Genomic DNA, 16,598 nt, shown 5'->3' on the forward strand with positions numbered 1-16,598 from the left:
AAAACAGGGCCGGCGATATTGCGGCTGAGCTTAACAACTCAGAAATCAAATTGAATAGCGCTTCAAGGCCATTTCAAGCCTTAAAGCTAGAATAGCGTGACAAGCGAAATTTAATGCTACATTCTATCGAAGTCATACGGATTTGTTCATTTTGTTCAATATTTATATTTAGCAACTATTATTAGTACACAATCGTCATTCATGAAGTATAACTCAAACTCGAACTACCTCAACCACCAGCAAAACAATACTACGACTTAACAGTATTGCATCATATTCTTTGCGATTGGATTGCGAATCAACCTGTTATTGATACAGAATATTCGACAAAAGTTCTACATGGTTAACAGATTTCCCATGACATCAAAGTTACACTGAAAAAGTGACGTTATGGAAAAGTGTTCACATTCTGTCGACATTATTATCTACAACCAATCAACAGTTCAGTTTTGACATGTAAATCCACCTGACTAGCAGCATAAAAGGAGCTTGAAAAACTACCAAAAATCAGTTGAAACTTGCAATTTTGGTTATGTTAAACTGACATACAGTGCGTATTGAAGCACACTTTCTTGAGCGGTAAATTACTTTTTATCGTGTCTTGTTTCTGTAGATCATATTAGTGATTGTACAGTTTTAACTTTACTTTGACTTGTGAAAAGAGAATTAACTTTGATATTCTCAAAACTTTCTTTCTGAGGAACGAAGTTCCTAAGTAAGAGAAACTTTGTGCAAAGCATAAAGTCAGTTTCTCTTACTGGCTTTAACGAAGCCTACTCTAGTTTACCATTGTTGTTATTGAAACCAAAAGAGAGACTTGCTAACATTAAAGTTAGAAGTTTTATTGTTGTTGTTCAGTTACATTTACAGTTTTCTGACTGTTCTTGCAATCTTTGAGATAGAAAGCTGAAACTTTGCAAGACTATAGCCAAGTTATAGGGCTACATTTTGTCGGAATTAGAATTTGCTATTTCGAATTATAACTTGAGTTATTAACGAAAACTCAAACAAAAAATTGATTGTTTCAATTTGAATTATTTTGCTATTCTGAGAGAAACAAGTTTCTTATTCAGCAACGCTGAGAGATTAGTTATCAGGAGTAATTGAGCAACAAGAAATGCAACGGTAATCTACAGTATAGCGGATAATACAGTTCACAAAAGTTAACTGCAAAAACACAATATCCGGACAGATTTGAAACCGCTGAAACGAACTGGGCGGTGTAAAGTTTTCCTTGACTTTGATAGGAGAGCAGCCGTTACAATGATTTTTGACGTAGTATGAGGTCAATCTGTATCTCATCTCCAACCAGAGAGAATTATATCTTATTTCTGGCTCAATTAATGTGATTCCAAGATTATTCCTAGAGTATTATCTGCATTATTGTGTATTTTTGGGTATTACAGTTGATTGCGGAGTTCTATATGTGGAGACTAGTATTATTAGTTATTTCATGACAATTTTTAAGCCCTGTCAGTGTTTGGGCCTATCAGTTGTTTTTATCATAATAAGTATTTCGGCCATTTTTTAATTTTACCAGATCTTTTAATATGAAATTTTGCAGCGTTTCTTTTTCATGGTGACAGTGGTGCAAATTTTATCAATTTTTAAAATATACCTGGTGAGCCAAAGAGTTAATGTCTTAAGACAAAAGGTAAAGATGTCAGATGCATTTACGGTTTTTTTGTGAAGCTCTGCCGCATCGAGTCGCTTCCGGAATTCTTCCGGCTTTGTTTTTTGTTTTGTCGTCTGACGCTTTTTTTGTTATTTTACATTTGTTAATAAACCAAAGAGCAAAGCTGAAAAAAGTCAAAATTTCTGAATGACATCTTATTCTCGTTAACTGCATAATAACGTGTGACGTCATTTCTCACTCTCTCTCTCTCTCTCTCTCTCTCTCTCTCTCTCTCTCTCTCTAGTAAAAGTTTTGATTTCATTTACGTGATCTTGATCACCCGTGACTTATCTCACTCAATAAAATGAATTTTGCGCATTATAAAGGTCCCCAATAACATGGCTTCTGTGGAATGAATTTTAATCGGCTTTTTTTTTGCTGAATGTTTTTATAAATATCTCTTTGAGCGGCGTGGAATTTTTTAACTTAGATTTGTATCTGTTTCTATCTAAATTTTACGGCACGCAAGTCTTTTTTGCAGCTATTGCGACAACCTGCCGGCTGTTTTTATGAATATATGTGTGTTTTGTTTTTTGCTGTTGCGGTTTTCCTCTTTTAAACGTTTTCTGGCCGTTTTATTCCCACTCCAGTGCAATTGAAATGAAATTTCTATGTTCTTCAGTTAAATTTTCTCCAACAACTGCGACCTCAACTAGCCAGATGTATTCTGTCAACGCTACGAGCTTAATAAACTGTTTTCCTTTTTAAAGCTGCTCAATGGTTTCCTTTTTCGAAATTTTTTTAGGTTTTCAATTTTCTACAGTTTGTTTTAAACCTGTGTCTAACAAATTCATCTATTTTGGTGAACTAAATGTTTTTGATTTTTCAGATCAAACAACATTTCTAGAGAGCTCTTCTTTCTAAAGAAGAAAAGAAAATGATATCGAAGTCCCAGCTTCTTTTAATATATCTTGAATCTTAATAGGTTCAATTCCAATCATTAAAAACTTTAAAAAAAGGGGCTTTCCTTCTGTCGCACAGGATGTTGGTGGAATTTTTTGGGTAGATGTGCAACTACATATTAAATTGGGCATTTTGAATTGCTGCGGTAGCTGAGTGGAGCTATTATTTGCCGTCTCTTCTTTTTGTTGTCAACATTTTTGTTACGACCATATGAGGTTTGCTTTTTGTCAATTTTTTCATAAAATTTTGATTGAATTGCGTTTGTGACGTCATTTTGTCCTCTTATTGGTTAGAGTTTGTTTGTTTAGTTCAAGAAAATTTTTTGTCTCTCTTATCTCACTCTTAAAAGAATTTTTATAAATCTCAAAATGTCTTTTCCTTACTTTAATTCAAAGAGATGCGGTGAATTGATTTTATGCCACTATAATTGAATGTTAGTTGATAGCAGCTAATAGAAGCAGCATTGAGATAATCAGATTCTTAATCATAATATAGCATCTCAGCAGTTAAAAGATGAAGATAATTTTCTCCTCTTCGGTCTGTTGTTTTTATTAATAGCGGTGAAGAGATAGCTGGCGGTAATACTGGCCTTCTCTTGGTTTTTTATTTTGTCAAGATTTTTGTTACGACCATCTGACGTCACAATCACTTCAAATCTGTGTTTTGTTTATTCGTTCATGCAGTTTCAGCTGAAGTATGTTCGTTACGTCATTTTTCACTATTAGTGGAACGAGTTAATTGTTCGTTCGCTTGATTAAGTTTTTGGTCACATGGGACTTACCTCACTCTCAAAAATGACTTCCTCACTTTGGTATTAACTCCTCTTTACTATAATTCAAAGAGATAAGGTCAAGTGAGTGTGTGATTCTAATTAAGATTTATTTGACAACAGCGAATAGAAGTAGCAATAAGTTGATCATACTCTTAATCAAAATATAAAGTATAACATCTCAGCATTTAATAAAAAAGAATTTCGTTTTTGGTCTGTTTCTTCTACTATCTTTTTGAGTCTGCGAAGATCTACGAAGGTGTTGCTGCTTTTGTGTGGCAATCTGCCAGCTATGTTATCTTTTTAAGACCGCAGATCCAAAAAGCTATCGCAGCAATTTTTGGCAGTCCGCCAGCTAATTTTGTCGATTCTGTTTTCGTCGATTGTCTTCATTTTCGTCAGCTTCCTCCATTTTTGTTAATGAATTTTAAGTTGAATATATACAATTTTTGTTGAATTTATACAATTTTTGAGTAGGTTTCCCTCTCAAACAAAATTTTTTTTTCTTTGGGAGTTTTCGTAAAACTGAATAAAATGAGGCAGAATTTGCTAAATTTTGTAGAATAAACAACAATTCGTTGTGTAACTTTAGTCACCCTATAGCGATAAAAATTTACAGCCTTTATCGTTTTCGTGGAACCCCAAAAAACTTTGCCTCAAGAAACCGCCTCTGTACACCTGCCATTTTTTGACAACAAAGAAAGTACTCCTATTGTAGTTTTGTCATTCATTTTTTCGAGTGAATGAAGTGCGCAACGTCGTTTTCCCCGTTATTGGAGCAATGTTATATAATACATAATGTATAATACATAATATATTATTCTTTATCAATTGCATACATCACAACAATTTGGAAAAAACTTCTTTCTCACAAAGTTTTAGGTCTCAATCTTCTCATTTGTATTTTGAGACTACAGGTCTATTAAGTTATCGCAGCTTTTTTATGACAATTTGATAGACATGCTTTTTATTTGTTTTTCTCCGTCGATTTTTCTCCATGTATGTGTAACGTCAAGCGCGTCAGCTTTTAAGTCAATTGTTTAATAATTTTTCAACTTACCTCACTTGAAAAAATGACTTTACGCTCATTTTTTGAAGATTAAATTTTAGCGCCTTAACTTATTGAGCATGAATAGAGTGCATCTGCACAGAACCCAAAATTTTAATACTCCAATATTTGTGTATCTAAGTTTGTCATCTATTAAATCTAATTTTAGCAGAGATCCATTCTAAGATGTTTGTCTTCATATGTCGTACAAAATTGATAGTCCGAATCTAACCCTTTGAACTCTATACGTTCTTCTGTTCTTTGGTGGTTCCAACGTACGTCAAAGAGGTCAGTCACGGCTATTTTGTGGTCATCTGCAGTCTAAAGTTCTCATTATCTGTTGTTTTTTGGAGAACTGGGGCCTTACGCGATCAAATTGTTCGCACCTAGGTGGCTATAGGTTCTCAATTGAGTGTAAAATATTTTCTTAAGAATTGATTAGTAGCAGACATTTAGAAACTGGTTGATTGTTATTGTGCACTCAATGAGTTTTTGATTAATCTTTTTTGCACTTTTTGATTTCCGAATGACAGTTTCTTACTAATTATGTAAAGATCGGATCATATATAACATTATACATCAGGCGCCATTCTTTTCTATTGCACTCATTGTATAATCCCTTGTGATATCATATACGTAAGACAAATATGTTTGTATGAAGTCAGTCCAAAGAAACTCTGACTGGATTTTCTATTTTTTCCCAGAAAACCCGGAGCCTGTCGTGACCACTGAAGACGTTACTGTTCTACGACACACGTCCACTGCCATCACTTTCAACTTGCCATCTGGCATCTCATTGGATGACAAAGATGAGCCAATCAGCTTCACAGTCACTCATAATGATGAGCCAATTGACACCTTTGAAGTGAAAGACATCTCTGATAAGGAGAAAAATGCATCTATTCAGAAGGTGTTTGATGAAATTGACTTTGTTGATGGAGGCAATTACGTCATCACTGTGGATATTGGAAGACAGCAATTTGTTCATAAATTGGCCGTCTCAGTCCGTAAGTAGCACATTTTTGTCCACCAGATATCTTTTTGCTGTCCTTATTCGACTTTTCTTCGCGCTCCAATGCAACATGGCTGGTTTCTCTCATCTGATTCATGCTTCGTTTGGATATTTAAAAAGCGTTGAAAAGTGGAAAAATACAAATAAATTGCTGCATAATTTTTAATACTTTTCGTGATATTTATAAAATGCAAATTGATGAAGTGTTTATATTGAAAAATTGAAAATATTGTTTCATTGACAAAATGCCCAATGTCAAAATACACAAAGTGCCACAATATACCCAATGACATTATACGCAATTTGTTCCCTTTGATCTTTTCGTTCATCAATCCGATTACAAATTAGCACTAGTATTACAAGCATGTTTTCTCATAATTAAGCTTTTAGTACCATGTTTGGATGTGATAGTTTGATATCAAGTCCCACGGGCCGCTGAAGCATGGAAATGGCCTGCAGGGTATTAGAGCAACTCTATGCTCTTTATGTTGATTATATGTCAACACTATTATAGTGAGAGTAAAGTTTGGGACCTTTGTGGGATGCGACCCCCAGAATCTCTTAATTGATTGCGATCCTGTGCTATCCAATTAGACAACTGGTCCACGCTACAAGAGGCTTTCTATGCTCTCTTTTATTGAGCTATCATATCAAGTCCCATCTTATGATCGCTCACTAGAGTGTATACTCTAACAAAAAGCATGGCGAAATGTACTAGCTAAATCTTCAGTGGTCTTCATTGGTCACGTTGCTTCTTTCTCAAACATCCTGTAATGCAGAATAAATCAGATATGGACATAATCTTTTCATTCTTTTTTATTTCGTATTTGGATTAAGATACTTTGGCGAAACATTTTCTATAGATTTTTGACTCAAAGTTTTTTCCTCATAATTATATTGAACTCACTTTAACTGGGATTGAAATAACTACGAAGGGAGGCCAATTTTCTATACTTATTTAAGGGTGCCGGTCTAGCAAGCCGATAGGCAAGAAAGCCGAATTTTGAAAATAAGGTCAAATAAGCCGAAAAATTTTGGGATACCCGTATTTTAAGTTGCCTCTGGCGGGCCGATGGGCTCGCGTCGTGGCTTCGCCGCGTTGACCGGCCCGCGATTTCTGGTTTACATCCCCCAGCTGATGAGAAGCATTGCCCTGGACAGCGGTCCGCGGAGTCCCGTACCAACTAGATGTCTAAAAATTGACCTATTTTTTCTTTTTGTAGTGCTTTGGATTTTTTTTGACAGGATAATCATAAATTTAAGGTGTGCTTGGTTGGGGAAATCATGGTTTAAATCATTTCTAAGTTCAGTCAATTCTCAGAAAGTTTTCTTGCGATCAACCTTGTGCCCACAAATCACCATGGCGCCCACGCAATTGAGTATTTGCCTTTTATTTGTTCCCAGAAACCCTCACAATCTAGTCTTCAACATTTCTTCAAAATCAACCCACACAATCGGGTTGAACAGAAGAAATGAGCATTGTCCCCACTCATTGGGTGACAAACAAGTTCGCGCACAGCAATAACTGGGCAACTAAAATTGGGTGAGTCAATACTGTAAATTAACTATTGTGGGGCTGAAGGTGTTGTCGCAGGAATGTGTCTCATAACAGGGGATCTCTGGCGATCAGCATTGTGGCTGAACCTCTCATTAAAGTCACTGAGACTCCTTGAGATAATCGATTGTAGGCAACTGATAAACCAGCTGGTTGAAAGTTTCGGTTATCGGCAAGCAAGGTTATACGTTTCAAAGTTTTTCGGACCAAATCTGAGAAGCCCCCGAAAGATTCAAACGCGAGTGGTACAAACTGGATACCTATTTTGGCACATTTTTGGGCATATTGTTCATATTTCCTATCTTCAGCATTTGTCAGAGCAAAACCACACCTCCTCGACGCATCTGAAATTAGACTGGGCTGCAGTGGGGAAGTTATGGTTACGTCTAACGCAGATGGTTGTCCCGCTGACCAGCTGGGCAAGTATATGTCTCCTGGCCTTGAGTTATTATCTGGAATGAATTTTTTCTGTTCGCAGACGGGTGATAAGTTAGCGGTCGAGCAAGCAGCAAATATTCTATCCCTCACTCTATCGTGCCGCGATATCATATCCCCCCGACCATGACAGCTTAAAGCGTGATCACCCAGCTTGTCCAGTCTGCCGTTTTGACAGTAAGGGCACTTTCGTTCCTCAATGTATAACGGAACACCAATCCGATACCTCAATGCGGCTCTGAATTTATTTGGCTGAAGGTGAAGGCCCAGACTAGGGATTGGAGGTGCGGAAAGCCAGGCACCAGATTGAGGCAACGTTAGTGAAAGCAAACGAGCTTTCTCCCGATTTGAAGTCTGATTACCAAGAAGGTCAGAAAAAGCAGCATCGTCAAGTGCCTCCTGAATCTTGTGTTGCGTATATTGGCTAATTTGTAGATTCTTCAGTTCTTCCACTGTTTCTTTGAAAATTTGATTGTCTGTAATTTTCTCACCGGTTATTTGTTCCACTAAAGCGTGTGCCTGCGATACTGACCCAACAAACGCCGCTTTCAATTGGTCAATGGCTTGTCTAATTCCAAGGCCAGTTTTGCTTATTGGTAGACAAGCCTGCTTCCAAGCGTTGTCACTTATAAGGGTGCCTAACATATTCTCAAATGTTGTTCTCTGAAGCTTGTCAAAATCCTGCAAAATAACAGAGGCTTCGTCAGATGGAGTGTTACATCGCAGGGAATATACCGTCTTTGGGGCACCAAGACAGCTTCGAAGAACTCCGAGCGCACAATGTGGGTCGTCTAGGTACGCCAAGTTGTCGAGCAGTTTTTCTATTTTGTTGACTCTTTTTCTCAAAGATGCAGCAACAAAACTGGGATTGCCGATGGCAGCGCCCAAGATCTCAAGTCCTTCTTTGCTAATTCTTTTTACTCTGTTATCTATAGCGTTCAGATCAACGGGTGACCAAAGCTAACATTTTTCTATTCTGAGCTCTAAGCCGCATCCTTCACCCAAATTTGTCAACAAATTCAGTGCTGTGCAAAGTTGTTGGTGGGTACCACCAAGGATGCCATCATCCAAATACCAATTATGCTGTACTAGATTTGGTAATTTTGTTTCAATTTCTTTAATGATTGGCCACCGAGCTAGTGAAAACAAAAGCGGCCCCAAAGGATCCCCTTGTTGGACTCCCGATTGGCTACTTAAGTATGTGTTGTTAAAATGCAAATGACTGTGTTGTGAGTAGCACAAAGTCGCAAAAGGGGCAACACTAGGTAAGAATTTTGCGACTGCTTCCAAAACCTTGCTTCTTTTTACCGAATTGAAGGCATTTTTGAAATCAATCTGCAATATTCCGGAATCTTTTGACCTTTGCAGTTTTTCAAAGGAAACTCTTGTTGCATGTACTATGCCCTCAGCACCACCCTTGACTGCTACCCCCAATTGTTTTGTGTTAAAAAGATCAGCAGCATCTGAATTCGCTTCACGAGCTATGAATTTAGCAATAAGACGTCGAATGACTTCCCCAACAGCGATAGGACGGACCCCACCTTTCAATTTTTTCAATGCAGTTATTGTTGCACTACATAGTATAGGAGCAACGAATTCGGGAAGCTGACCCCTGCTAGCTAAGTTGACAAATTTTGTTAAACTAGTGGTTGCACGCTTTGATTGATCAGGGGCCCGGCAGTTTACTGCATGCAGCAGATGCTCGGGATACATTTTCGACGGCCCAGCTGCAGTAAATTTGGAGAACGACTCGATTTGGAAGAATACTGATGCCTCGTCAAATTGATATGCGTTCGTGTTAGCATCTTGATCAAATTGGTGGTCAGGTTGCTTTTCCTTAGGGTGGAGCTTTTTAAGTTCATTCAACGTTGCAGCATTGTCAGGTGCGACGCCGTCAGAAGACAGAACTTTCGCTGCCCTCCCAAACTGCCCCTGCAGACAAAGAGATTTCGCGCGGCTTGCTAAATACATTTTGCTAAATCCATTTTGCGCGGCTGCTTGGAATACATTTTGCAGTATAATATTATGTGTTGATGTGTTCCAGATTTATTCCAATTATGTGTAGATTGTAACGGTTAACAATCTATTATTTCTGATACATTACATAACTTTCGGCTTGTTTTTATGTTGGCTTACTTTTACTTCGGCTTACTTTGAGTTCACCTGATTTACGCCGTCTATAGTCCTGTAATTTATAGGGAAAACAGAGCAGATAAAGTTAATTCAGCTGATTCATATAGATATGAAAACAAATGAAATCTGTAATGTTACCAGAGTTGGCAGTCAGTTTACCATATAAAATTGCAGTCTGTGTGATTCAAGTCTGACCTGGGTAACATTTTTCTGACATAAGTGTAACTAAGCTTGGAAACTAAGTGTCACTAAAAGGCAATTGGAAAATTAGATGAAGATTTGTTATCCATGTTTGTTTCGAAACTTCTGGCGACGTTTTTCTTCTTTGCGAATCTCTGCAATTAACAAAAAATGAATTGCTTCATTTTCAGTTGAACCTGAGGAAACGAGCTCAGAAGACACGGTTAATGTTGCAAAAGAGACCGAAGGTGTTATCCTCACCAATTTCGACCTTCCATTTGTTGTCGACAAAGAAGAAAGTCTTCCGAAAATCTCAGTTGAGGTCCAACATCAGCCAGAAGATACTTCAGTGGTAGAACTGGTTGACTGGACTGTCTCGCATGTTGACAAGGAGTCAGAGACTTGTGTGCTTAGTTGTTCTCTTTCAGTTAACACTGACAAGCTCTACAGAATGAAGGAATTGCCCATTGTTCATATTGAAGTGAAAAACAAGGATGGAGTCAAGAACCACAAGCATGACGTCAAAATTGAAATAGGTACATACTTACCTTTTCTGCCCCCCCCCCCCCCCCTAATTACCCCAACGTAACAAGTGAAGCTTCCCCGACTAAACGTAAGCTGGCTTCTACTACTAAACCCAACCCCTCACCAGTCCTTTGAGCGCAATTCGGCCGGTTTAACTTAGTTTTTCTTCTTCAGTTCAACAAGATGAACAAGTTCTAAATGATTAAGCCCAAAATATATATATATATATATATATATATATATATATATATATATATATACAAATTAATGGATAAAACTCTCCAAAAATTAACAGTGAGCTCTAAAATGTTAATTAATTTGATCTGACAAAAGATTCGGCAATTTTTATTATGAGAGGGAACAAAAACGCTTTTAAGGTCACCACTCACTTTTTTCCAGCCATCAGTTATTGTCTTTTTAGAATCTCCTGAACCAATTGTTACAACCGAAGATTTGAGAAGACTGATTCACTCTCATTGTTCATTGGCCTTCCAATTGCCAACTAATGTCTCATTGGATGATAAAGATGAACCAATCAAGTTCTCTGTTACTCATAACGATGAGCCAATTGATACTTTTGACATGATCGAGACCTCTGATGAAGACAAAACTGAAATTCATAAATTATTTGAGGAAATCGAATCAGTTGATGCTGGTGACTATGTTATTACAGTCGATATCGGACGAAAACAGTATATTCACAAGTTGACCGTATCTGTTGGTAAGCACTCTTTGTGTTTAATAACTGCAAAGCAATAGTTGAGGCTATCATTGACCTTCTCTTGGTTTTTTTTGCAATTCAAAGAACTTGAATTGTATTGGTGTGCTGTCTTTTTTAAGATCTGTTCACACATTTTATAACCTTTACTTGTCAATGAAAAGTCAAATTTTAAGGGTGATTTTAGCCACGCTTGAGTAGTAAGAGGAACGGAAATCAAAGAGATAAAAGGCCGGACTTTTTTCAAAGTGCTTTTTTAAGTAAAGTGAGAGAATGGTGTTTAAACAGATTTTCAGTTTTTGAGATCAAAATTGTTTTCATTTTTCACATGTGGCATTTTGGTTTACCTGTTTTTCTTTTCATTTTTTGTACGAATATTTATAAGTATGTTCTTATAATACATAGTTCCACTTGTTGAAACCCTTCAAAAGGCAAAAATTTTCAAATACTTTGACTTATGGTCTTCATGAAATAAAAGTTATTTTTTTAAAATTTGTTCGGTTCTTTCGTTTTTTTATCCCATCAATGGTCTCAATGGTTATGTGAGGCAAGTTCACAGTAATTTAGTGATTTAAGCCGCATTTAATGTTTTTTATGACACTAGCACCAACTGTTTTTAAAAAAATATATTCGCTTTTTTGGTTTTTTTAGAAAAATTTTGTTGCTCATTGTTTGGTCTGTCACCTACTCTAATTATGGACAGCTCTCTTAGGAGTCCCAATCTTAATAATTTACATGGTGTTTTTCTAATGACACAATTTTAACTCCTGTGACCGCCATTGCATTCAAATATATAATTTTTTATCGGATTTTGTCCCTTTTTGTAGTTTTTGTTGTTTTGTTTTTATAATCTCGTTAATAATGGATTTCATTGGCTTCCATTTTAGCCAAATTTAAGTTCATATAATTTTTTACTTTCAAAGCTGCAGGTTTAAACAACTTTGACGCGACCTTCAAAAGGTCTCAAGATTTTTCTGGAATATGACCTGTTGTATTTGAATTTGCTGTCTTGTCGGTTGGTCTCATTGAGGATAGGTATCAGTTTTTCTCCAATTAGGATGAATTGGATCTATTCAGTGTTTTAGTTGATTGATAATTATTTGATTGGTTTGAACATCATTTGTTTTCGACTATATTTGAATTTTTGATTATTTGTTGCTCTTTTTTTTGCGTGGTAACCCAATTGTTTTTGGTTAATGTTGATGTTTTCTTCCTATAGGTAGATAGTGATATATGTTGAAGAACATATGCTGAAGAATTCAAGTTTTAGTGGAGTATTTCAGTTGCTTTGATGGCACTTATTGTCCATGATATTCGTGAAAGCCCAATTGTTGCACGGTTTACCAATTGTGGCGCGGTTTCCATTAAGATTGATATATTCTGTCTTTTGATAGATAATGCAATAGATGTGTTCAAGTTTTAGTTGCGTTTGTCAGTGACTTTTATAAAACATTTTGATGACATTCGTAAAACTTGTTTTCTTTTCGCCAAATGTCGCAAGTGTTGTTTTCTTAAGTTTCTGCAGGGATTTTCTACAATGTTGGTGTCATGCAGTCTTAACGTTCATTGCGTAAAATTCATGTGAGGTTGACGTTGTTGAGAATAATGTTTTTGATTAATAGCAGCCCTCATCTTCTCAGCCGGCTATTATAGCGCTCCTATTTTTTTTTACTTCGTCGAACTTTTTTTCGCTTTACCATTTTGCCGCTTTTTCGACATTTTGCGTGAAATCTTTTTGACTTCTCTAGGCTAGTTTCTCTCTTCTCTCATTCTGCTGAAAGTGAATTTGAACATCAGTTGCTCAGCAAAGCAATTCAAAATAAACAGAGTCAGTATAAAAATTGAAGTCAGAAATAGAAACCGGATAAACCCATAAAGCCCAATTCTAGATGCCCGCTATTTGAACGTCGTTCCTATAAATCTTAGTTACCATCTCTTATGCTTATTGGTATTGATAGTATCCCCTGTGGCCTCTCTCTAAGAAACAGAAGTATGTTCAACTACGAAATGCCATCACAATAAATCGGACTTTAAAAAATGTACAAAAATCTTTTTTTTCAGTATCTTCTATTCTTTCAATCCCAATCATGCTTATTGTAATCAACGGCGGCTATTTTCCTGCATTCTGCCCGGTATGTTTTAACTCTTTTCGAATGGATTTTTTTTATTTTCGTAATTTTTGGTTTCCTGTAGTTCTTAATGATTGGCTTATTTTAGCGCAGGCTGATCTATTAAGAGGGCTGATATTGTTGACTTCAGTTGCTTCATTTTTGGAATTTTAGTTCAGGACTGGTCTTGCTATGTTTTTTTTATTTCGTCGTTAAGATTTTCGTTTTGATCATATGTCGTCAAAATTACGTCAAACCGGCTTTTAGCTCATTTTTCATGCAATGTTAACTGAAATGCGTGCGTGACGTCATTTTTCACTCTTAGTGTAGCGAGTTTTTTTGTTCATTTGCGTGATTAAATTTTTGGTCAGACTTGACTTACCTCACTCTCAAAAATGACTTTCTCACCGTGAAATTGACTTTTATTTACTTTAATTCAAAGAGATAAGGTCAAATGGGTGTGTGTCACTCTAAATGAGGGTTATTTGAGATCAGCTAATAGACGCAGCAATAACTTATACAGATTTTTAATCAAAATATAACAGATCAGCCTTCAAAGAAAAGACAATTTTTTTGGTCTGTCTTTTTTGTTGTTTTTTTAGACCGCCGAATTACGAATCTATTGCGGCTATTTTCTGGCAATCTGCCTGCTATGTTTTTTACTTCGTCGAACTTTTTTTCGCTTTACGATTTTGCCGCTTTTTTGACATTTTGCGTGAAATCTTTTTGACTTCTCTAGGCTAGTTTCTCTCTTCTCTTATTCTGCTAAAAGTGAATTTGAACATCAGTTGCTCAGCAAAGCAATTTAAAATAAACAGAGTCAGTATAAAAAATTGAAGTCAGAAATAGAAACGGGAGAAACCCATAAAGCCCAATTTTAGATGCCCGCAATTTGAACGTCGTCCCTATAATTCTTAGTTACCATATCTTATGCTTATTGATATTGATAGTAGCCCCTGTAGCCTCTCTCTAAGAAACAGAAGTATGTTCAACTACAAAATACCATCAAAATAAATCGGACTTAATAAATAGTTTTGTACAAAAATCTTTTTTTTTCATTATCTATTCTTTCAATCCCAATCATGCTTATTGTAATCAACGGCGGCTATTTTCCTGCATTCTGCCCTGTATGTTTAAACTCTTTTCGAATGGATTTTTTTTTATTTTCGTAATTTTTGGTTTCCTGTAGTTCTTAATGATTGGCTTATTTTAGCGCAGGCTGATCTATTAAGAGGGCTGATATTGTTGACTTCAGTTGCTTCATTTTTGGAATTTTAATACAGGACTGGTCTTGCTATGTTTTTTTTTATTTCGTCGTTAAGATTTTCGTTTCGATCATATGACGTCATAATTACGTCAAACCGGCTTTTAGCTCATTTTTTCATGCAATTTTAACTGAAGTGCGTGCGTGACGTCATTTTTCACTCTTAGTGTAGCGAGTTTTTTTGTTCATTTGCGTGATTAAATTTTCGGTCACACTTGACTTACCTCACTCTCAAAAATGACTTCCTCACTTTGAAATTCTTCTTCAAAATAAAACATCTCAGCATTTATTAATGGGAATTTTTTTGGTCTGTTTCTTTTACTATCTTTTTGAGACTGTAGTTCTACGAAGCTGTTGCGGCTATTTTCTGGGTGTATTCCAGCTACGTTAAAAAGTTTAACACCTATTTACTTATATCAAGCTGGCCTCTCTTTCTCTTTTTTATGGTGTTAGACACAATAAGCTGGATAATTTGACACTTGGAGTCTGTTTTTTGTTGATTTCATCCATGTTTCATGTGCGTAATTGTATATTAATTGATGCCTCTAGAGGGGAAGATATTTGCTTTTTCATGTAAGTTTTTATTTCAGCAGTTGGCACAAACGATTAGTTCTGATCATAAAGTGAAACTTTATTTTGGCTGTTTTCAATATCTTCATTAGCATTTTCGTAACCTCTTTTCTTATTCATTTTTTGTCCCACAAATTTTTCGAGCACAAATTATGTTAGTTTTCCAAAAATAAGATTAGGTTAATGTTTTATGCCGCTGTTGCTCATTTTAAAAGAAAAATTTGAAAGTGAAAATCTTATTAAATATTTCAGTTGAGCCCTCAAAGACTGACTCTGAAGACATTGTGACTCTCTCAGGAGATACCCAAGGTTTTCTTGTCACTGATGTTTGCAACTCTAGCTAGTTTTTGTGCTCATAACTCTATCAATAAATTGGATCTATTTTATTCGCTGTTTTGATTATGGCCTACGTCAAGCACAGAATAATACAGCTATGCAACTTTAGGCAAAAACGGCATTGTCAATTAATTTGCTTACTTTGTTCTTTAATCAATGCTGTTTTGCACTATCATTCATGGATTGCATTCTCATCTGCATCATGTCATGCTGGTACCAGGCAAAGACTGAACTGCTGAGCTGTTTTGATGCACTCTGCAACAATTTTCATTTTTTACAATTTTCGAATTGAGACCAAGGTACGTGAATTCTTCTTACGGTCTTCTTAGTTTTTAAAAGCCAATGACTTTAGGTGGCGCTGCATTTTGGCCAGAGACTTACTACTATGTAATTGTACGCTTCACTTAATGTGAGAGTTAATTTACAGTGTCCTCTTTTGCGCCCTAACATTTTACCCAGCTATTCTTTATTTTGGTTTAGTACTTGAAGCTGCAGTTTTGCTTTCGAAGAGCTGCTTTCAAAGCTACGTTAGCAGTTTCTTATCATTTCCCGTGATCTACAATGATTTGAAGTTTTTATGTATTGAGCGCTTAATCAGCTCTCTGTATGAAATTTTTAGGCACTCATGCAGAATTTCCCCCTCATTTTCAACGCTTTCAGTTTTATGAACAGGTATAAAGCTGCAATTGTTTTCATTTATTGGGCTTTTGCAACTTTTTAATGAAAGGTTAATTCAATAATGATTTATATCCGATCAAATCTGTTTCCATAATAAATATAATCTTCTGTCAGTTTAGCAAACATACCAAGTTTTTTTGTTGAGCAGTTTTAGCTGATTCTTGTTCACTAAAGGACGAATGGATTGTTAGTTTTGAATTCAGATACATGTATGGTCTATTATGTCCTATTTCACTTCCCAGTCAAGCAAACTTTTACTTGTCATCATGTGCTAGATTAGTTTGAAGTGTGTTTTGAATGTTCGTTTTAGTTGAACCCACGATCACTACTTCTGATATCAGTGTCAGTGTAGCTAAACAATCAGATGATGTGTTGGTGACTGAGATACAGCTTCCATTTGTTGTTCAAAAGGAACAATCGAATCCTCCAAGCGTAACTCTTCAAGTCCATCACCAACCAGAAGATACTTCTTTGGTAGAACTGGTTGACTGGATTGTCTCAGACGTTGACAAGGAATCGGAGACTTGTGTCCTGAGCTGTTCTCTCTCAGTTGACTCTGATAAACTATACAAAATGAAACAACTGCCTCTGATCCAGATTGAAGTTACGACCCAAGATGGATTGAGGTCTCACAAGCATGACATTAATCTTCAATTGGGTAATTTTGTTTCCTTTGATTATGTAGTATA

General features: G+C 36.1%; 2 protein-coding genes across 5 annotated transcripts in view; both read left to right on the forward strand.

The window, feature by feature from the left end:
* Positions 1–16,598, forward strand: part of LOC142351028 (uncharacterized) — a 155,230-nt gene that overhangs the window by 38,847 nt on the left and 99,785 nt on the right. For all 4 annotated transcript variants that reach the window (XM_075403084.1, XM_075403086.1, XM_075403085.1 and 1 more), the window contains exons 5-8: positions 5,100–5,402; positions 9,902–10,246; positions 10,657–10,956; positions 16,220–16,567. In XM_075403084.1, the coding sequence (XP_075259199.1) occupies positions 5,100–5,402; positions 9,902–10,246; positions 10,657–10,956; positions 16,220–16,567 (1,296 nt within the window). The remainder of the gene's footprint in view (positions 1–5,099; positions 5,403–9,901; positions 10,247–10,656; positions 10,957–16,219; positions 16,568–16,598) is intronic.
* Positions 15,131–16,598, forward strand: part of LOC142351029 (proto-oncogene vav-like) — a 198,412-nt gene continuing 196,944 nt past the window's right edge. Inside the window, exon 1 of the mRNA XM_075403089.1 lies at positions 15,131–15,140. The gene's annotated coding sequence lies outside the window, so the exon portion shown is untranslated. The remainder of the gene's footprint in view (positions 15,141–16,598) is intronic.

This window comes from Convolutriloba macropyga, chromosome 12, assembly GCF_964194025.1.
Source record: "Convolutriloba macropyga chromosome 12, txConMacr16.3, whole genome shotgun sequence".
In the NCBI taxonomy this organism is placed as follows: domain Eukaryota; kingdom Metazoa; phylum Xenacoelomorpha; order Acoela; family Convolutidae; genus Convolutriloba; species Convolutriloba macropyga.